General features: G+C 44.0%; 1 protein-coding gene across 1 annotated transcript in view; it reads left to right on the top strand.

Annotated features, from left to right (window-relative positions):
* The window catches only part of OTOA (otoancorin), an 80,338-nt gene that overhangs the window by 38,335 nt on the left and 19,676 nt on the right, over positions 1–22,327 (top strand). Inside the window, exons 15-22 of the mRNA XM_027527732.1 lie at positions 360–500; positions 3,696–3,754; positions 3,931–4,048; positions 7,284–7,357; positions 10,041–10,176; positions 11,138–11,328; positions 13,070–13,163; positions 19,791–19,920. Of these exons, the coding sequence (XP_027383533.1) occupies positions 360–500; positions 3,696–3,754; positions 3,931–4,048; positions 7,284–7,357; positions 10,041–10,176; positions 11,138–11,328; positions 13,070–13,163; positions 19,791–19,920 (943 nt within the window). The remainder of the gene's footprint in view (positions 1–359; positions 501–3,695; positions 3,755–3,930; positions 4,049–7,283; positions 7,358–10,040; positions 10,177–11,137; positions 11,329–13,069; positions 13,164–19,790; positions 19,921–22,327) is intronic.

Below are 22,327 nucleotides of genomic sequence, written 5' to 3'. Positions count from 1 at the left end.
GTTGGACCTGCCATGTCTAATTGCACAGTCTGCTAAGAAAGAAACTCAAAGGGTTGGGCCTAAAATACCAATACCTTGCAGATAGCTGTAGCTCTTGTGGTTAAAGGGTGTGGGTTTTGGAATACGACAGAATTGGGCTTAATCTCACATTATCAACTTTCAGCCAATTACTCATTAAGCTTTGGTTTTCTTACCTGTAAAATGGGGATAAGGACTGTCCCCACCTCATTGGGTTGCTGAGCAGATCTGGTGGGACTTATTGCCCGTGAAGCACCCAACTGATGCAGCCCCTGGCCCTCACCCAACACTCAGTCCATTCTCTGCAAAGTTGTTATTATGTTTCTTCTCACTTTTGACAGGTGATGGAAGCAGGAGATACTGCCTCTGGCATTGTCAAAATACAGGGCGCTTTCTTTAAGGAAGTGTCTCTCTTTGATTTATGGAGGGAACCTGGATTCAACTCCACAGTCCTGAAGGAAAAGGAGATCCGGAGGAGTCAGGTATGACTGCAATGCCCAGAGGTGGTGCCTGGACTTCTGATTGTCTTGTGGGAAAGGTCTGTTCTAAGGTTAACTTGGTACTTGGTAAAACAAACTTATTTCTGTGTGATTAAACTCATGAACTTGGGCATACTCCGGAAGATGGTGGTAAGGGACAGGGAAGCCCGGTGTGCTGTGGTCATGGGCTTGGGAAGAGTCAGACATGACTTGGTGACTGAACAACAGCAACAAACTCAGGAGGCAGAATAGTGTTCAGTTCAGTCGCTCAGTAGTGTCCAACTCTTTGCAACCCCATGAATCGCAGTACGCCAGGCCTCCCTGTCCATCACCAACTCCCGAAGTTCACCCAGACTCACGTCCATCGAGTCAGTGATGCCATCCAGCCATCTCATCCTCTGTCGTCCCCTTTTCCTCCTGCCCCCAATCCCTCCCAGCATCAGAGTCTTTTCCAATGAGTCAACTCTTCGCATGAGGTGGCCAAAGTACTGGAGTTTCAGCTTTAGCATCATTCCTTCCAAAGAAATCCCAGGGATCTCCTTCAGAATGGACTGGTTGGATCTCCTTGCAGTCCAAGGGACTCTCAAGAGTCTTCTCCAACACCACAGTTCAAAAGCATCAATTCTTCAGCGCTCAGCCTTCTTCACAGTCCAACTCTCACATCTATACATGACCACAGGAAAAACTATAGCCTTAACTAGATGGACTTTTGTTGGCAAAGTAATGTCTCTGCTTTTGAATATGCTATTTAGGTTGGTCATAACTTTCCTTCCAAGGAATAAGCGTTTTTTAATTTCATGGCTGCAGTCACCATCTGCAGTGATTTTGAAGCCCCAAAAAATAAAGTCTGTCACTGTTTCCACTGTTTCCCCATCTATTTCCCATGAAGTGGTGGGACCGGATGCCATGATCTTTGTTTTCTGAATGTTGAGCTTTAAGCCAACTTTTTCACTCTCCTCTTTCACTTTCATCAAGAGGCTTTTGAGTTCCTCTTCACTTTCTGCCATAAGGGTGGTGTCATCTGCATATCTGAGCTTATTGATATTTCTCCCGGCAATCTTGATTCCAGCTTGTGTTTCTTCCAGTCCAGCGTTTCTCATGATGTACTCTGCATATAAGTTAAATAAGCAGGATAACAATATACAGCCTTGACATACTCCTTTTCCTATTTGGAACCAGTCTGTTGTTCCATGTCCAGTTCTAAATGTTGCTTCCTAATCTGCATACAGATTTCTCAAGAGGCAGATCAGGTGGTCTGGTATTCCCATCTTTTTCAGAATTTTCCAGTTTATTGTGATCCACACAGTCAAAGGCTTTGGCATAGTCAATAAAACAGAAATGGATGTTTTTCTGGAACTCTCTTGCTTTTTCTATGATCCAGCGGATGTTGGCAATTTGATCTCTGGTTCCTCTGCCTTTTCTAAAACCAGCTTGAACATCTGGAAGTTCACAGTTCACATATTGCTAAAGCCTGGCTTGGAGAATTTTGAGCATTACTTTACTAGCATGTGAGATGAGTGCAATTGTGTGGTAGTTTGAGCATTCTTTGGCATTGCCTTTCTTTGGGATTGGAATGAAAACTGACCTTTTCCAGTCCTGTGGCCACTGCTGAGTTTTCCAAATTTGCTGGCATATTGAGTGCAGCACTTTCACAGCATCGTCTTTCAGGATTTGAAAGAGCTCAACTGGAATTCCATCACCTCCACTAGCTTTGTTCGTAGTGATGCTTTCTAAGGCCCACTTGACTTCACATTCCAGGATGTCTGGTTCTAGGTCAGTGATCACACCATCGTGATTATCGGGGTTGTGAAGATCTTTTTTGTGTTAAGTTAGATGAAACCCAAGTGTGAATTCCCGGGCTACTGTTGATTAACTTTGGGGTCACTGCTTCTCCTCCCATGGCCTCAGTTTTCTCATCTTCAAAATGGGGCTCATTTCTCATGAGACTCTGCTGGGCATGCACTTCACATGAGAGTGGTTACTACTGGGGCTGCCTGGGGAGCATTGTGCTGTGGAGGCCCTTGAACGTCCTCTCACTTGCATTCATTCATTCGTTCATAGTGTTTATAGAGACCCTGGCCACTTCTCTCCCCTCTCAGGTGCCAGGTGCTGTTCATGGTCCTGGGGACACGGAAGTGAAGGGAGCTTCCTTCCTAATAAGGGAGACAGTACAGAAGATCAGTAGTTAAATGTATGCACTGATACCTGTTGCCTCTTCTTCTTCTTTTTTTTTTTTTGGTCCCTCTTCAAGGCTTGTGGGATGTAAGTTCCCCAACCAGGGATCGAACCTGAGTCTTTGGCAATGACAGTGTGGCATCCTAACCACTGGTACTCCAGGGAATAAATGTGTGCCCTGTTAGATGATAGATGCTGATGAGTGCTAAGGAGACAGTAAGCCAGGGGAGGAGGCAGGGGTTCTAGGGGGTGGGGAGTGAGCTGTTTAGACAGGCGACTTGCTGAGCGCAGGGAGGTTGAAGGGGCCACGAACTCTTACCTACAGCATGTAGGATCTAGTTCCCTGATCAGGGATTGAACCCAGGCACCCTGCACTGGGAGCGTGAAGTCTTGACTCCTGGACCACCAGGGAAGACCCAGGAGATTCTTCATCTATGGAACTTTCTAGCCCATCCTGGTCTAGTCATTGTCAGTTTTACTTCCTGGAATGGTGTGTGTTCGGGAACCAGCAGGTGGGCATGAAATAGGGGCTGCAGGGGGTCCTCAACTGGGCAGCGGCTTCTCTGAGCACAGGAAGTAAACCTCCCACCTCGCTGCCTTGACTTGGCTCCTCGTTCACTTCCTGGACCACCTGGGGTGTGAGAGCATGGGCTCTGCAATCACAGGACACCAGCTCAGATCCCAGCTCAGCAGCTTAGCGACTGTGTGAAAGTGAAAGTGACGCTTAGTCGTGTCTGACTTTTTGGAATGCTGCTTCCAGGCTCCTCCATTCATGGGATTTTCCAGGCGAGAATACTGGAGTGGGTTGCCATTTCCTTCTCCAGAGGGTCTTCCTGACCCAGGGATGGAACTCGAGCCTCCCGCATTGCAGGCAGACTCTGAGCCACCAGGGAATTCCCGCAAGTGTGTGGTTCTAGGTAAATAACAAAGCTTCCATTTTCCCATCTGTGAAATGGGAGCATAGGACTCAGGACGATGGCCCATGAGTGCTCCATCAATGTGGCAATCATTCTTTTCCCTCAGGCCTTGTTCCTGTTTGAGCTTCTGTCAAAGACGACCAGGAGACCTGAGGAGCTCCTGAGGTGAGCCTGGGGCTGACGAGCCCTCTGCAGTCTCCCTCTCCAGGAGCCTTATTCCCCCGGAGGGAGAGTCGGATGTCCTGCCCGCAGTGGGTGTCGGATCAGATCTGCCTGCTCTTGCTCCTTCTTTCCTCCTCCCTGCTGCCCCTTTCTCCTGGGCCCCTTGTCTCATTTTCTAGTGCAGGGCAGCTGCTCAAAGGTGTGACGTGCCCCCACATTGACGCTATGAGCGCCGACTCCTTTCTGGCTCATTTCCAGTATTTCGAGAACAACTTCTCTCTGCTTTCACCATATCAGGTACCATCAAAGCCCTTCCCTGCTTCTCATTCTCTCTCCCTACCCCGGTCACCGGGTGGATTAACTGTGGTGTCTTAAGATACTCGTGCCAGGATTACTGATGCAGGTGATGATATGGGGCCAAGTATTGAGCCAGCTTTTCTCTAATTTCTGTTTTAAAAGCTCCACATACCCATGCCTCTGCAGCCAGAGTCTCAGCAGACGGGCTATTCTATACCCAGGTGTGAACCTCAGATTTCAGTTGGCAAGTAGACCATTTTTGCACATTTACAACTACGCTCTCCTGGGAGTGCTAGTCACACCCTCATCTACCTTTCTATTCTTGCCAGGGGTAGCCTGGCATGGGAACAGTCCTCTGGGAGAATTTAATTTTCATTTAGAACTTCACTTTCCAAACAGTTAAGGAGACTCTTTAACTCTTTGGGGAGACCAGAAGCAGTGCCTGATTTTCACTATATCTAAGTAAGTGAAAACAGGCCTGGGGAGCAGCGTTTGGACTTGGAGTGTAAGCAGTGAGCTGTATAGTGTCTGAGAGGGTGAGCACGTGGCCTGTGCATTTCAGATCTGAATGAAATGTTTCCAAGCAATAACATTTTCTTTTTTTTTTTCCCCGCTTCTATATATTTTTATTTTTTATTATTTTAAAACATCTTTTATTTTTTCTTTTTCTTTTTTAAATAATGGAAGTATGATAACACATTTCCAAGGAGACTTGAAAAATACTGAACAAAGTCACACACAGTTCCACTATATATTACAATTATTTTTTTAAGTAGATAATTTCAGATTGGAGTTTCTATATCAAACTCTCAAATATTAATAGAATGAATAGGCAGAAAGTTTATAGTAGACCTGAAAAAGCATTATGAACCAATTCAACATAATTAAGATTTATACAATTTTCACACAACAGCAGGATATAGATTCTATTCAAGTTCTTGTAGACTATAAACCAGGAGACACTGGAACATATCCAGGGCCATAAAACAAGGTGCAAACATTTCCTGGTCTAAAGGCATTGAAGCCGTACAGGGTCTGTTCTCTTATCACTGTGGAATTGTGTTAGAGATCAATATTAGAAGATATTTGAAAATAATCCACATATTTTCACGTGCAATGTAACATTTACTGAGAAAGCTCTTTGACTTAGCCATTGAAAACCTCAATAAAGTTAAAAGACTGAAAAAACAAAGAGGGTGATTGCAGAGAAGAAAGCATTTAAATGAGAAAATTAATATCAAGGATACTTAAAAAACATCCATGTATTTGGAAGTTAAATGTCCCACTTTTAAATGATGGGTGTATCTAAGCAGCCATAACAAGGTAAATTTGAAAATATTTGCAACAGAACAAAAATGAAAACAGAATTTTCTCCCCAAGAGCCAGGAAGGGTAAAGCCAACTATATAATCCTTTGAAATCATTAGAATAATGTGCAAAATTTTAATGAAGCCTGTCATTCCCTCGGATTGTTTATTCTGTCAGTGGTTCTCAAAGCCGAGCTTGCATCAGCACTGCCTGGAAGGCTTGTTTGCTGTGCAGCAAGTTTCAGTTTTGCTGGATGAGCGAGTTGTGATGTGCTGTTCCACACAGCGGAGAAGGCAGTGGCACCCCACTCCAGTACTCTTGCCTGGAAAATCCGATGGACAGAGGAGCCTGGTGGGCTGCAGTCCATGGGGTCGCTAAGAGTCGGACACGACTGAGCGACTTCACTTTCACTTTTCACTTTCATGCATTGGAGAAGGAAATGGCAACCCACTCCAGTGTTCTTGCCTGGAGAATCCCAGGGACAGCGGAGCCTGATGGGCTGTCGTCATGGGGTCGCACAGAGTCGGACACGATTGAAGCGACTTAGCAGCAGCAGTTAGCAGTACCGCACAGCACCTGCAGTTCACAATATGGTATCTGCACTTCACAATTTCCTAAGAGGGTTGCTCTCAAGTTATGTGCTCTTTCTAAAGAACCAAAGCAAAGGGACAGAAGGACACTTTGGGAGATGCTGGGCACGCCTATTACCCCGACTGTGGTGATGCCTGCCGTCACGGATGTTTGCCTGTGCTCGTCTCATCAAAGAGTATGCATTAAATATGTGTAATTCTCTGCATATCGATTATACCTCAGCAATACATGAAAAATACAGAGCCCCACTTGCAGAGTTTCCCTGGGGCTCCAGGTACGAAGGTATCAGGTACGAAGCCTGATACCTTTCATTTTGACAGTTCCCTGGTAAGAACCACTGAAATCTACAAAAAGCCTTACCCAGGTAGGGCGGGAAGCAGGTAATTTCTGTAACCTGGACCTTGGCGTGGCTGTCTCCTTCCACTTATCCAACTGATGCAATGGGTAGAGTTCAGGCCCGCTTTGAGGAAGACCTGCACCTTCAAATAGGAAGAGATGTCTCCATAAACCTCCTTACCTGACTCTGCCCAGTTCTAAGAACCTTCAGATACCAGTAATTAGAAAATTTGCCTTTATTGTTTATCTTTTTGCTGAAAACACATAATTCTTATAAAACAAAACAATAGAGAGAAAGTAAAATTTCTCCTAGAGCATAGTTTCCAACAAGGGACCATTTGGACATATCTGGAAACACCTTTTTTCATCACACCTGGGGGAGATGTTACCTCCTAGATGGAGGTAGACGCCAGGGATGCTACTTAACCATCCCATGATCCTGAGGACAGTTCCTGCAACATGGATTTATCCTGCCTCAAATGTCAGTCATGCGGCTTCAGAGGTATAACTACAGAGGAAGTTTGCTATTGACTTGGAGAATTTTTGGTATATCTAAAACATATCTACATGTAATTTAAAAAACACAAATAAGCTCATGCCATACACAACGTTCTGTTTAAATGTATACGATAAACACCCACGTAAATCTACCATGTGGAAACAAAATAGTTGCGTAGTATTCCACCATATGACTATACCGTAATTTACTTAGTCAGTCCCCTAGTGATGTATCTTAAGGTCACGTCTCATTTATAGTTATAAAAGAAACTGTGGTGAGCATTCTCAGACTTAAATTTTTGTGGGCATCTTGTTCTTGCCCCAGTTTCCTCATCCATAAACTTGGTGTAATAGTGTTACCTACATCTTAGGCTGTTAAAGTGAATGTATTAGTTAATAAGTGAATGCATTCAAAGCACTTAGAACAGTGTCTGACCCACAGAAAGCACAATCTGTGTTTGGTCTTATTGGACTCAATTCCTAGAACTGCTTTCATCTTTCAGGTTAACTGTTTGGCGTGGAAATACTGGGAGGTTTCCAGGTCCTCTATGCCACCCTTCCTCTTGGCTGCACTTCCGTAAGTGAACATCAAGTCCCCCTTTTTGGCAGTATGATCGGTGGGTGTCCCCAAAGCCAAAGTGATTCTCTTTGCCTGGATGTTGGTGACGAACTGGAGGCAAGTAGGGAGTGCCTTCGACTGTTAAATCCTTGAGATCCAGCAAATAAATTCTGAGCCCCACGTTGATGTTTCAGGCAGACTCTCTTGCTTTTTCTTGTTATTTAAAAACCAAAGCCAAGGCAACCTGAGCTTGAATGAGTGAATGCCAGTGAAGCAGGTCACATCTGAGCTGGCCTCACAGCTGGGTCTGGGCAGGGGAATCAGGACTAATGTGAACAGTCGGATTTCTAAGATGAGTGGGTGTTCAGGTCTGGGGGGGCAGCCCTGCTTTTTAAATATGGTCTGGACACAGTTTCTCTCTTTTTCTCTTTATTTCCCTCTTCCTTCTCTTGCTGCCATTGTCTTCACTGAATTAAAAATATTTGTTGAGTACTTACTACATACTAAGTTCTAAGAGGTAAGTTAATTTTCCCCTTATAAAAGCCTTCTCATGGAGGAAAAACAGACAAGTGTTAAGCTAACTATAATATCAAGTTGATATTTAATTGAAAGTAACAGAACCTTAACTCAAACTGGCTTAGGCAATAAAAGGTAATTTTGTGTTTAGGAAAATCCAGGTGTGGACTTCAGGCATAGCTGGATCCAGGGGCTCAAATGAGAAGGCCAGAGAGGTCAGGGAGGGCTTGTGTGACACTCTGGGATGTTTTGTATTCTGGGCACAGGTTTATGTTTCAGAGAGATCATCATCACGGTCCATAGAGAGGATGGAGTGCAGGGAGCCTGGCTGGAAGGAGAGAGACAGTGGAGGCTTATTTCTATAAACTTGACCTTGGCATGGTTGTTATTCCACATATGGCATGGATATGTTATTCCACATATCCATGTCTCAGCTCAAACAGTACTCCCTTCAGAGGGGTTCCCCTAGCTGTCCCCAGATCATCCTCCACGATAGAGCCATTTAATTTTCTTCCTTCCATTCATTACTAGCTGAAATAATCTGTTTTATTAATTGGTTTCTGTGTTTCTTCCCCCTAGAGAATCCTGAGGGTAGGGACCTGCTGCACATGTCTTATTCATGTTGGTAGATGGTGCCCAGCACAGTGCTTGGCAGCATGCATGCATGCTGAGTTCCTTCAGTTGTGTCCAACTCTTTGCTACCCTATGGACTGTAGCCCACTAGGCTCCTCTGTCCATGAGATTCTCCAGGCAAGAAGACTGGAGTGAGTTGCAGTGCCCTCCTCCAGGGGATCTTCCTGATCCAGGGATTGAACCCATGTCTCTTTACATCTTCTGTGTTGGCAAGCAGGCTCTTTACCACTAGTGCCACCTGGGAAGTCCTGGCATGCCGCAGATGCTCTATTTATTTGCTGAATGAATGAAAGTGAAGTGTGAAAGTGAAGTTAGTCGCACAGTCATGTCCGACGCTTTGTGACCCCATGAACTGTAGCCTGCCAGGCTCCTCTGTCCATGGAATTATCCAGGCGAGAATACTGGAGTGGGTTGCCATTCCCTTCTCCAGAGTATTTTCCCAACCCAGGGATCGAATCCGGGTATCTCGCATTGCAAGCAGATTCTTTACTGTCTGAGCTACCAGGGAAGCCCTCTGATTGAATGAATGAAAAAATAAGTAAGACAGTGACATTAGGAATGGAGAGACAAGAACAGATTTAAGTATTACTGAGGAGCCAGCAAAGAAAGATTTAGGGATAAAGAGATGAAGGAGTCTTGGATGGCAGAGAGAAGGCAGAACATGTTTGAAAGGAGGAGGTTGAATTTGGTATTGGAATAGTGAAGTGGCAGTGATGCCACATGGGTCTTTCTCAACCTTTATTTCATTATTGCCTCCCAAAGGAGAAAAATTTAATTTCTCCATAATGAGAGAAATTATAAGGAATAAAATTATATTGGGTAGGGTTGAGCTTTGGCAGGTCACAAATCACTGTTATAACGAATATTTCCCACCCTCATTCCCTCCCTCTCCCTGAACCAGTTTCTCCCCATTGGGGGGAATATTGCTCCTCTTGAGAATATAAGGTCAAGAGCTTGGAGGAGAGTTCTCAACTCAAACAGTACTCCCTTCAGAGGGGCTTCCCTGGGTGGTCCCCACATCATCCTTCATTATAGAGCCATTTAATTTTCTTCCTTCCATCCATTACTAGCTGAAATAATCTGTGTTATTAACTGGTCTCTTTGCCCTAGAGAATCCTGGGGTTGACAGAATTGAGAGTCATTTCTCTCCCCACTCTCTCCTCATCTTTTCCCCTCCACTTTCTATTTCATTTTTGCCTCCTCTTTGTCTCTTTCTTCTTCTGGTTTTTCATTTCCTTTCTTCATATCTCCCCTCAACCAGTCCAGCAGGCAGCTTTTGTCTATGGAGAGCCTGTTCTCATATCCTGCTGTTGGGTCAGGGAAGAGGAGCATGATGGGAAACTTGTTTCCACCTGTGAGAGAAGAGCATTATGGGAAGTTTTTTCCTGCCAGTAAAAAAGAAAAATAATGGGTGGGAGACTTGCTCTCTGCTCAAAGGAGCCAGGACATCACTGGGGAGAACCAATATTTAAGGATCAGCTCTGTGATAAGCTCTTGGGCAAATAGAGAGCAGCCCCTGTTTTCCTTCCCTCATTCTCCCATCTCTCTCCAGGGCTCGCTACCTGGCTTCCATCCCAGCTTCTCAGTGTGTGCCCTTCCTGATCAGCCTGGGGAAGAGTCAGTTGGACTCCTTGGTTTTGGATTCCCACAAAAAAAATTCCATCCTCAAGAAAGTGCAGCAGTGCCTGGTAAGGAAACTCTTCCTGGGTGACACTTTGACTCATGTCCCTTCCCCTCTGGGGCCTGTGGGCATCCTGGGGAGTCCTCAGAGGAGCTGGCTGGGTTCTCAGGTCTGATGTGAGGGCCAGAAGTCTGATTTGTGGGTCTCAAAGCTGGCTCTGAAACCACTGGGTGGGGCACTCTTGGCTTCTGGTTCTGGGGACTTCCATTCTGGGGCCTGAATGAGGGGAGGCTGCCCTGGAGGACTGGAAAGAGCACAGTACACAGAGTCTGGGCTCTGGACAAGTCTCTGCCAGTGATTGGTTTTGTGGCTTTGGGCAGGTCACTTCCCATCCTTGAACCTCAGTCTCCTCATCTGTAAAATGGGTACAGTAGCACTTTGTTCATAGAGCTCTCGAGGACATGAAATAGGTAATATATTGTTTAATGCAAAGGCTCAAAGGGCCAAGCTGGCAGTTTATTTATCTTGAAAAAGTGTATGATATTAGTACTTGTGCAGTTAGTTACTTTGAAGATGAAGAGAGTAAGACCTGGAAACACTTAAAACAGTGCCGAGCACATAGTAAGCACTGAATAAATGTTAGCTATTTTTGGCATTTTGAGAAAGAGCTTTGGAGGCTTTCAAGGGCCTACAAACTTGAAAGTACTGTTACTGCTGTACTCTCATCATAATGGGTACTGAACAATGGGGTGTCCCCAGAGCAGTAACAGTGACAGTGACCACAGCCTCAGTGAATGAGTGCTCCCGATGGACAAGTCTTCTGCCCACACCCACCCCGCACTCTGTGTGGTCGCCCAGACTTCTGAGGCCTACTCCCTTGGAGTGAAATTAGGCCTTGTGTAAGTCCACGGTAGGGTAGGTGGTTCAGATCCTGAAACCTTGGTGAGGTTTGGGGTCAGGAAGTGTTTTATGGGATCACGATCTGGAACCCACTGGGCCTTTCCACCAGCTCCACTTGTCAATTTCAGAGCCACACCATTGCTGACGAGTACACAGTGGACATCCTGGGGAACTTGCTCTGTCACCTGCCAGCAGCCGTCATCCGCCGCGGGTTGTCCCCCAGAGCCTGGGCCACCGCCCTGCGTGGCCTCAGAGACTGCCTGGACCTCAGCCCCCAGCAGAAGGCGGCGCTGAGGCTGAGGCTCCTGGAACAGCATGGGTGAGGAGGGCCCCAGGCTCGGCTCCGGGGCTGGGGTGGGGCTGCTGGCAGAGGGGCCCCGGCCCTGGCTCTTCCGCCTCAAAGTGGAGTCTCTAACTTGTGATGAGGTTAGATCCTGGGATTTATTCTGGAAACTCGACCTTTCTTCTTTTGGACTTAGATTCCCTGTAAAGTGAGAATGATAGCTTCTCTGCAGGCCTCACCTGGTTGTCACCAATACATCTTGGCTTATGGAAAGGGAAGGAGTCTCAAAAAAGATGGCACTTTATGGGACTTCTCTGGTTGTCTAGTACCATGCTTTGAAGGCAGGGGGAGTGGGTTCAATCCCTGGTTGGGGAACTAAGATCCCACATGCTGTGAGATGCAGCCAAAAAATAAACTTTGAAAAAAAAAAGATGGCACGTTACAAATGCAAGGAGGTGTTATTATTATTGTTGTTAAAACAACAACAACAATAATAATGCAAATAACTGAGGCACTGTCAGCTCTGGGTGAGTGAGAACTCCCTGGGGGAAAACAGAGCTGTCCTTTCCCATGCAGAATTTTCTGAAGTTAGGTCAGATTTGAGTAGGGCTTAGACATCAGTTAATGGTTAGACAACAAATGTCTTTGGAGTAGTTACTGTGGCCCAGGCACTTAATATTATATAGAGTTTAAGAGCCGGGACTTGGAGCCTGAGTCCTTGGGTTAAATTTTTCTATCACCTACAGCCTGTGTGATCTGGGAAAAGCTACTCAGTCTTTTTGCATTTTATTTTTGCATCTGCAAGATGGGGGCAGCGAGAGTCCCCACAGGGCTGTTGTGACAATTAGCTGAGTTAATGCATGCAAAGGACTTACAATGGTGCCCTGCACATAGAACTGAGTATTTGACAACTGCTTTATCAGAAGGAATGAAGATTCAGCTGTTATTATTACATGTGTTATTACCTGTTGTCATGGAACTTATAGTTTAATGGGATACTATTGTTAATGAAAGAGATAAAGGGAGTTTTTTTGGCCAGGGATGGTTTGCCTTGGTCTTAGCAGAAGGCTTATCACTGCTAATTAGGCAGATCTCCTTTAGAGATATCACCAGACATCCTTTAGAGATAGTGTGGGGTATGTCCCTGTAGACATTATGTGTCTCCATAACAGTGGATCCTGGGTCAGGGCCAGGATCCTGGCAAGTTTTTATTCTGCCAAGTTTGAGAGGAAATTTTATCTTGCTATAGGACGAGACTTATAATGGTAATTATAAAAGGAACAAATATAGCATTACTTTTCTGTTGAGGAAAGGGAGGAAGGAAACACTCTGATGCAAATGAAAGAAATTCAGGAGCTCAATTCACACTAAAAAAAATGGGAGTTGATCGAGTTTAGAAGTGAATGTGACTTCAGGCATGGCTGGATCCAGGGTCTCGAATGATGTCATCAGGAAAATGTTCCTCCCACCTCTCAGCTCTGTGTTCTTGGGTGTGGCCTTTATTTTCTCCCTTTGGTGATAGTATTCGCCTGCAATATCCTTTTTATTGCTAGAGATACCAGAAGAAAGAGAGCTTCTCTCATAGTTCCATCAAAAGTCCCAGGATGATTCTCATTGGTCAGCCTACATCACATGTCTGTTTTCTTGGTTAGGGATGTGGACCACATGATTGACAGCTTCTCCGGGTATATAGATAACCTTTTCCTAACAGAAAAAGATGCTGCGGGACAAGGGCAACAGCACGATCTTTCCATTTACTGCTTATTCTCTCTCCTAGACTCCCCCAGAACTGGACAGCTGAGACAGCGAAGGATTTGGAATCCTTTCTAGTGATTTTCTCAGGAGATGAATTAAGCTCTGTTGCCACAAAGGTACCTCAATGTTCTATCTTAGAGAAGGCTGAAGGAGTTTGAAGAAGAGAAAAATGTGGTTAGTTATAGTCCCTTGGGTTTGCTGTCAGTTCGTCTTTCTGGAAAGCTCCTCCCTGCCTCAAAGAGCTCGGATGTTTCCAGCTCCACTTCAGGATGCCCAGGGTTCAGGGAAAGGCAGTGAGGCAGCAGCTAAAGGAACTCTGAGCCTTTCATGTGGCTTCTAGGCAGATGTGTGTGACTTGGGAGCTGTCATTTGGCTGCCACTCTGCTATCCTTGTGCTTCCCACATGCATGCCTGTTGGAGGGCTTACACGCATCAGCACCATATGTACACAACATGTGTGTCCAGCGTGTGCAGTCACATGGGCAAACATATTCGATCCCAAACCAAATCTTAATTGAGCATTGCCTTTGGGGTGTAACATTATCCTTGCAGCAACTCCCCAAGAGTTTGACAAGGCCAGGAGGCGTGCCAAACTGTCACGTACTAGTCATCTCCTGCTGTGTAACAAAGCTGCACACTCTCAGTGGCATGCAACAGAAAACATTTATTTTTTTGCTGACTGCTCTGTGGGTCTGGGGCTATGAGTCTGCCTCTGGGGCTAGGCTCCCTGGAACCTGTTTTTCTTGCTGTGGAAATTTGAAACTCTACAAAAGGGAGGGCAAAGTGCAGTTCTCTTTAAAGCCTGGGCTGGATGAAATGTAACTACTAACCGTTACATTTCACTAGCCAAAGTAAGTTATATGATCAAGCCCACCTTAGTGGGGCAGGGAATTTCCTCCATGCAGGTGGAGGGTGGGGTAGGAGGGGATGTGCTGAACAAGAGTCAGATAGACTGCAAAGCATCTCTACACACTTTCATTCTCCGTACGCACACACGTAAGATGTACGTTGTCATACTCGCTCAGGGTACCCGAATACCTCTCATGTCACCCAGATTCACATAAGAACAGCAACATTCCGGTGTCCAGTCACGGTAAAATCTTCTCTTGGGGTGTCCAAACCCAGAGTCATAAGCAGCAGATGCATGTGTCTTATAAGCTTATCTAACTTTTTTAAAAATCAATTTTTAAAATTGAAAAAGTTTTGTATCAACATAGTTAAAATCTCAGAAACACAATGTGTGATTTTAAAAAAAGTTTCAAAAAATACATACAGTAGGATACTAAGTAAATAAATACTAGTTAGATTAATTTTAAGCACATTCAAAACAATTCCATATGTAAGAGAAGTTTAAAAGTGCATGAGAATGGTTAATTATCAAATACTGAATTTGCAGTGAGAGTTACTTCTGGGGAAGGAGGGAGGCCTAGGATGAGCTATTGGTTATATTTGTGATGTTTTAGTTTTTAATCTGGGTTGTGGGCATGTGGATGTTTTGTGGTATTATTCTTTTTTGTTTTTCTTCTGTCACTCAGTCGTGTCTGACTCTTTGTGACCCCATGAACTGCAGCGCGCCAGGCTTCCCTGTCCTTTACTGTCTCCCTGAGTTTGCTCAAACTCATGCCCATTGAGTTGATGATGCCATCCGACCATCTCATCCTCTATCGTCCGCTTCTCCTCCTGCCTTCAGTCTTTCCCAGCATCAGGGTCTTTTCCAGTGAGTTGGCTCTTCACGTCAGATGACCAAGTTATTGGAGCTTCAGCTTCAGCATCAGTCCTTCCAGTGAATATTCAGGATTTATTTCTTTTAGGATTGACTGATTTGATCTCCTTGCTGTCCAAAGGACTCGCAAGTCTTTTCCAACACCATAGTTCAAAAGCATCAAATTTTTGGTGCTTGGCCTTCTTAATGGCCCAACTCTCACATCCATACATGACTACTGAAAAAACCATAGCTTTGACTAGATGGACCTTTGTCGGCAAAGTAATGTCTCTGCTTTTTAATATGCTGTCCAGGTTTGTCATAGCTTTTCTTCCAAGCAGCAAGTGTCTTTTAATTTCATGGCTGCAGTCACTGTCTGCAGTGATTTTGAAGCCCAAGAAAATAAAGTCTGTCACTGTTTCCATTTTTTTCCCCATGTATTGCCATGAAGTGATGGGACTGGATGTCATGATCTTCGGTTTGTGAATGTTGAGTTTTAAGGCAGCTTTTTCACTCTCTTGCACCTTCATCAAGAAGCTCTTTAGTTCCTCTTTGCTTTCTGCTATTAAGGTGGTATAATCTGCATATCTGAGGTTGTTGATATTTCTTCCAGCAGTCTTATTCTACTTTTAGTTTTAATGACTGAAGTGTTAATAGAACAAGAAATACATACTTGGGTTAGGAAAATCCCAAATACATCAAAGGCTACAGAATGTGAAGTTTCTGGCTCTGTGTTTCTGGGTCCCCAGCCTCTCTCATCAATGGTAGTTGCTCTTCCTAGATTCTTCTGCATCCTTTATGAAATATCCTCCTCCTCCCTTTAAAAATACAAAATGGAAAATACTCTGCTGTGTAATCTCCTGTTAAAAGTTAACTGTTTATCTTAGAGCAGCCGCTCGTGACCTTAACTGCATATGGGAAGCTGCTGCTGTGTCACTTCAGTCATGTCCGACTCTGTGTGACCCCAGAGATGGCAGCCCACCAGGCTCCCCCGTCCCTGGGATTCTCCAGGCAAGAACACTGGAGTGGGTTGCCATTTCCTTCTCCAATATGGGAAGCACCAGGGAACTAAAATGGACAGATACATGGCCCGACCCTAGACCAATGGTCTCGAATCTCTAGGGTGGGGCCTGAGTGTGAATTTCCCAGGTGCTTCTAACCTACAACCTGGACTGGGAACTACTGGCTTAGACTGTAACTCTGATTCTGAAAATTAGAATAGAAGGAGGAACTACATATAACCTGGTGACTTTTGGGACACACGCAACTGCAGGGGAGAGTTTGATGAATTCTCTGGACTCTTGGACAGATTTACCAATAATATCCCGAGTCTTGAAAAAGTGTATCAGCTCTGGATAAGACATGGCACCTTTCTTAGGGCAACTAGAAGCCCCCTCATTGCTAGTCTTTACCTCGAACTCAGAGATAACTCTTTTCTCCTCCTTTTATACATGTATATTTTAATGAAAATTGAAAAACAGTACAACACCAAAAGAGACAGGCATGCATACATTTTTATAGATATTTTCAGGTGGTAATGATACACCGTCTAATAGTCCCATAGAGAAATAAGTACGCATAATTCCTACATCTTGGCTAGCATTAGGTATTATCACTTTATTTTATTTCTTACAATCTGATGGGTGAAAGCAATATATACGAACATGTATTGGATTAGCACTGAGGTTGGATATCATTTTATATGACTCTTTGTAGAGACTAGGTTAGTTGGGCTAGGAATTAAATTTATATGAGAAGCTGCTACAAGCACACCACAGAGATATTGTGGGTTGGGTTACTGACCACCACAATAAAGTGAGTATTGCAATACATTGAGTCACATGAATTTTTTTATTTTTTGGTTTCCAAGTGCATAGGAAAGTTATGTTTAATGATGCTAAAGCTGAAACTCCAGTGTTTTGGCCACCTCATGCGAAGAATTGATTCATTGGAAAAGACCCTGATGCTGGGAGGGATTGGGGGCAGGAGAAGGGGACGACAGGGGATGAGATGGCTGGATGGCATCACTGACTCGATGGACATGAGTCTGAGTGAACTCCGGGAGTTGGTGATGGACAGGGAGGCCTGGCGTGCTGCGATTCATGGGGTCGCAAAGAGTCGGACATGACTGAAAGACTGATCTGATCTGATCTGATAGTCTATTAGTGTGCAAAAGTATTATGCCTAAAAAACAATGGAAATACATTAAATAAAAAGTACTTTGTTGCTAAAAATGCTAACTATCATCTAAGCCTTCAATGAGTTGTTAATGTTTTGCAGATTTTTTAATGTTTTAATGTTTTGTCTTGTTTCAGTCACATCTTTAGGCTTCACTTCTATTTCTAGTTCTCTTGCTATTTTCACCACATCTTTAGTTACTTCCTCCACTGATGTCTTGAATGCCTCAAAGTCATCCACAAGGGTTGGAATCAACTTCTTCCAAATCCCTGTTAATATTGATATTTTGACCACTTTGCTTGAATCATAAGTGTTTAATGGCATCTAGAATAACCGTCCTTTCCAGGAGGTGTTTAATTTATTTTCCCCAGATCCATCAGAGGAGTTATTATCTGTGGCAATCATAGTCTTAGGAAATGTATTTTTAAATAATAAGGCTTTTAAAATAATAATAATTTAATTGAATAATAAAACATTTAAATAATAAGCCAAAAGTATTCCTTGATCTATGGGCTACAGAGTGGATGTTTTGTTAAGTATGAAAACAACATCAATCTCATTGCACATCTCCATCAGAACTCTTGAGTGCATTGTCAATGAACAGTAATATTTTGAAAGGAATCTCTTTTTCTGGGTAGTGGGTCTCAACAGTGGGCTTGAAATATTTAGTAAACCATACTGCACTCAGATGTGCTGTCATCTAGGCTTTATTGTCCCATTTATAGAGTGCAGAGAGAGTATATTTAGCATAATGCTTCAGGACCCTAGGATTTTTGAAATGGTAAATGAGAACTGGCTTCAACTTAAAGTCACCAGCTGAATTAGTCGCTAAAGAGATAATCAGCTGGTCCTTTCAAGCTTTGAAGTCAGGCATTGACTTCTCTTCTCTAGCTATGTGCATCCTAGATGGTATCTTTCTCCAATATAAGGCTGTTTAGTGTAGCCATCTTTTTAATTAGCTTAGCTAGATCTTCTGGATAACTTAATGTAGCTTCTACATCAGCACTTGCTGCTTCATCTTGAAATTTTATGTTATAGATGAGACAGTCGTTTCCTAGGCAGGTTGATAAGAAGTCTAGGGGACCCCAAGGAGAGAGGGGTCTGGAATTCTCAAGGAGGAAGAAAGGACAAACTTTTTTTTTCCTTCTACATTCCTTAGGATTATATAACAATAGTGTATCCTGCTTGAGGACAGTCTCTGGAAAAAACCTTCTGGCTAATCCTGTTATCTTAAAATGTAAATTATGGGAGTAGGTCTAGTGAGGTCTTTACAACCTCCAGATATTCTTTTGAGTCACTGTAATAACTAATTATGAGTTTGAGTGAACTCCAGGAGTTGGTGATGGACAGGGAGGCCTGGCATGCTGCAATTCATGGGGTTGCAAAGAGTTGGACACGACTGAGCGACTGAACTGAACTGAACTGAATAACTAATTAGAGAGTCTATAACTCCATTGCTAACACTAGCAAGGGGGTACTCTTTCTGTCCCCTTCTGATCCCTATGTCAGAAGCTTTCTGTATCTCCTTTATACTTTAATAAAACTTTATTGCACAAAAGCTCTGAGTGATCAAGCCTCGTCTCTGGCCCCGGATTGAATTCTTCTCCTCCGGAGGCCAAAAATCCTGGCGTTTTTGCATGGGTCAGCAACAACCTTTCATAGAGAAGGCTTCTTTTCTTAAATCTCATGGACCAACTTCTGCTAGCTTCAATCTTTCCCCCGCAACTTCCTCACCTCTCTCAGCCTCTCAGTTCTTCATAGAATTGAAGGTTGGACTTTGCTCTGGATTAGGCTTTGGCTTAAAAGAATGTTGTGGTTGGTTTGATCTTCTATCCGGACCACTGAAGGGCTTTCCAGGTGGCGCTAGTGGTAAAGAACCCACCTTCCACTGCAGGAGACATAAGAGAAGCAGGTTTGATCCCTGGATCAGGAGGATTCCCGGAAGGATGGCATGGTGACGCACTCCAGCATTCCTGCCTAGAGAATCTCCATGGACAGAGGAGCCTGGCAGGCTACAGTCCATGGGGTTGCAAAGAGTCGGACACGACTGAAGTGACTTCATGCACACACCAGACCACTAAAACTTTCCACATCAGCAATAAGACTTTGTGGTTTCTTATCATCTGTGTGTTCACTAAGCAGGACTTTTTATTTGCTTCAAGAACTTTTCATTTGCATGCACGATTTCATTTAACTGTTTGGTGCAAGAGGCCTAGCTTTCAGCCTGTCTCAGCTTTTGACATGCTTTCCTCACTAAGCTTAATCATTTCTAGGTTTTAAAGTGAGACTTATGACTCTTCTGTTCACTCTGACACTTAAAGGCCATCGTCAGGTTACTAACTGACCTGATTTCAATATTGTTGTGTCTCAGAGAATATGAAGGTGTGAGGAGAGGGAGAGAGATGGGAACAGCTCATTGGTAGAGCAGTCAGAACACACACTACATTTATCAGTCAAGGTCACTGTCTGATAAAGGTGTGGTTTGTGGTGCCCCAATTATAATAGTAACATCAAGGGTCATGGATCACAGATCACCGTAACAAATATAGTAATGATGAAAAAGTGCGAAATATTGTGAAAATTACCAAAATGTGACACAGAGACTTGAAATGAACAAATGCTGTTGGCAAAATGGTGGTGATTGATTTGCTCATCACAGAGTTACCACAAACCTTCAACATGTAAAAATGCAGTACTGCAATGCAATAAAAAGTGCAATGAAATGATGCATGCCTGTATAAAGAAAAAACAAAACAATGGAGGCAACGCAGCAGTGTTCCACTTTACACTCTGATTTAAGTCTCTGTTTAATGTGCTTTAATTATTATTCGTTCCTCGTCCGTCATCTTTTCTGCCCACATAGTTTCCTGACATCCTTCAACAAACAGCTTCCAAGATGGCCGGGACTTTGCCGCCTAAAGAATTCCTCCAGGCTGTGTTTGAATCTGTTCGGAACAGCAGTGCGGAGAAGCCCAGCCGTGACCCCAGTCCTGGTGAGTGTTTCTGGAGTATCTGAGTCTGTGTCTGGCAGCGGTGTTTTGGCTGAGTTCCTGGCATCAGGCGGACTCCTTGTCCCAGGGACTGGATGTAGTGTTTGCAAAACAATGAGTAGCAAAATTCCACAGGGCAAAAATTACATCTCTGTAAAGTGATTTGAAATCATATCGTGTTCTCATCAGTTAGGCCAGTAGGTTTAATGGGTGAACATGTGCAACAAACATTTCAGAACAATTGATTTGAGGGCCAAAATGTCTGTGTGACTGTGAATTGCTGTGCTGGGACCAGGCTGACTGGATTTGAACCCTGGGGCTGCTACTTGTGGGCTGTGTGACTTTGGGTAAACTCCCCAACCTCTCTGTGCCTCATGTTTCATCCTCTGTAAAATGAGGGTAATGAAAGCCCCTACCTCACTAGATTATTGTGAAGACTGGTGGGTTTAAACCTATGAAAGTGAAGTTGCTCAATCGTGTCCGACTCTTTGCAGCCCCATGGACTATACAGTCCATGGAATTCTCCAGGCCAGAACACTGGAGTGGGTATCCGTTCCCTTCTCTAGGGGATCTTCCCAACCCAGGGATCAAACCCAGATCTCCCGCATTGCAAGTGGATTCTTTACCAGCTGAGCTACCAGGGAAGCCCCTTAAACATCCTATAAACCTATAAACATGTCCACAACAGTGCCTGGCACGTAGGAAATGCTCAGTAAGTATTAGATATTAATACGTGTTATTGTACACCTATTAAGCTTAGACTTGTGCCCAGCAGGAGGAGACAAAGTTAACCAGACCCAAGAGTAATTGTAATAATGATAGTTGACAATCCATGCTGACTTTTTGTTTCCTGCAACAAGTAATTTTTGAGCACTGACTACGTGAACAAAATAGAAATCCCTGCCGTCATAGAGCTTATTTTCAAATGGTGGCAGGGGCGGGGTGGGGGTGGGGTTGTCAGACAATAAATTGCAGATATAAGTGAAATATGAAGTGTGTTGTGTGATAAGTATCAAGAAGGAAAATTTGTTTCTTCTCTATGTCTATCTATGTCTGTATTCCTGCTTGCAAATAGGTTCTTCTGTACCATTTTTCTAGATCCCACACATGTGTGTTAACACATGATATTTGTTTTTCTCTTTTTCAGTCTATATGACAGTCTCTGGGTCCATCTGTGTCTCTGCAAATGGCTCAATTTCATTCCTTTTTTATGGCTAATATTCCATTGTATATATGTGCCACATTTTCTTTATCCATTCCTCTGTTGATGGACATTTAGGTTGCTTCCAAGGGGAAAGAATGGCTAGGAAGAATTGGGAGATTGGGCTTGACATATATACACTACTATGTGTAAAATAGGTAACTAATAAGAACCTACTGTGTAGCTCAGGGAACTCTGCTTGGTGCTCTGGGGTGACCTGAATGGGAAACAAATCAAAAAAAGAGGGGAGATAAATATATGTAGCAGATATATATCTCGGATTCATTTTGCCAAATAGCAGAAACCAACACAGCATTGTAAGGCAACTATCCTCCAATGAAATTTTTTTAAGAAGAAGGAAATTAAAGCAAGGACAGGTGTCAGAGAGTGTGGGGTGCAGGGTTGTAATCTGAAAGGATATTGGTTAAGGAAGGTTTCATTAAGGTGACACTTGAGGAAAGACTCAAGGGAGTTGGGAGCGGGGCCAGTGGACATGTGAAGTTAGTGTCTGCAGACAGAGGAGTGGACAGGACTTGGGGAGGAAGGAGACATGAAGGGCGGTGTGGCTGGAGTGGAGCCTTGTCTCCCTGTAGAGGAGATCTTAAGGTGAGGGTTTCATGGGGCAGCAAGCACGGCAGCATCACGGTCGGATTGATGCTCACCTTGGGTCCTCACCTCTGTCCTATGGGGTGGGTGGCATGGTTCCTCCCACTTTCTTAACAAAGGAAATGAAGTTTCAAGAGACACAGAGATTCGGCCAAAGTCTCAGAGCTAGTAAATGGCAGCTCTTGGAACTGAACCCAAAGCAGGTGAAGATCACCGGCCCTCACGGCCCAACAGTCCAGTTGTCACAAGCTCCTCCTGTGCCCGTGGCTATGAGAAAGTAAGACTTTTCTCACCCGGGGAGGAGGCCCTTATCTCCAGTGCTTAGTTGGCATTTTCTTTGGTTGGTTCTGGGTATTAATTGCTGCTGTGATTGTAGTAACTAATGGATTGGCAGAACTGCTACTCAGTTTCACTTCGGTAAATTTTGTGTGTGTGTGTTGATTCATTCAACAAATATTTGCTGAATACCTATTCTAAGCCCTGGAAACATAGCAGTGATAAGCCCAAATCCCTGTTGTACTTTAAAACCATTCTTTTCTCCTCAACTCCGTACTTTTACTGGATCCTGCTTTCATTGGAAAGTGGGGCCAAGGGGGTCTGGGA

Source organism: Bos indicus x Bos taurus, chromosome 25 (genome assembly GCF_003369695.1).
Source record: "Bos indicus x Bos taurus breed Angus x Brahman F1 hybrid chromosome 25, Bos_hybrid_MaternalHap_v2.0, whole genome shotgun sequence".
Taxonomy (NCBI): domain Eukaryota; kingdom Metazoa; phylum Chordata; class Mammalia; order Artiodactyla; family Bovidae; genus Bos; species Bos indicus x Bos taurus.
This window is presented reverse-complemented; position numbering and strand designations above follow the sequence as displayed.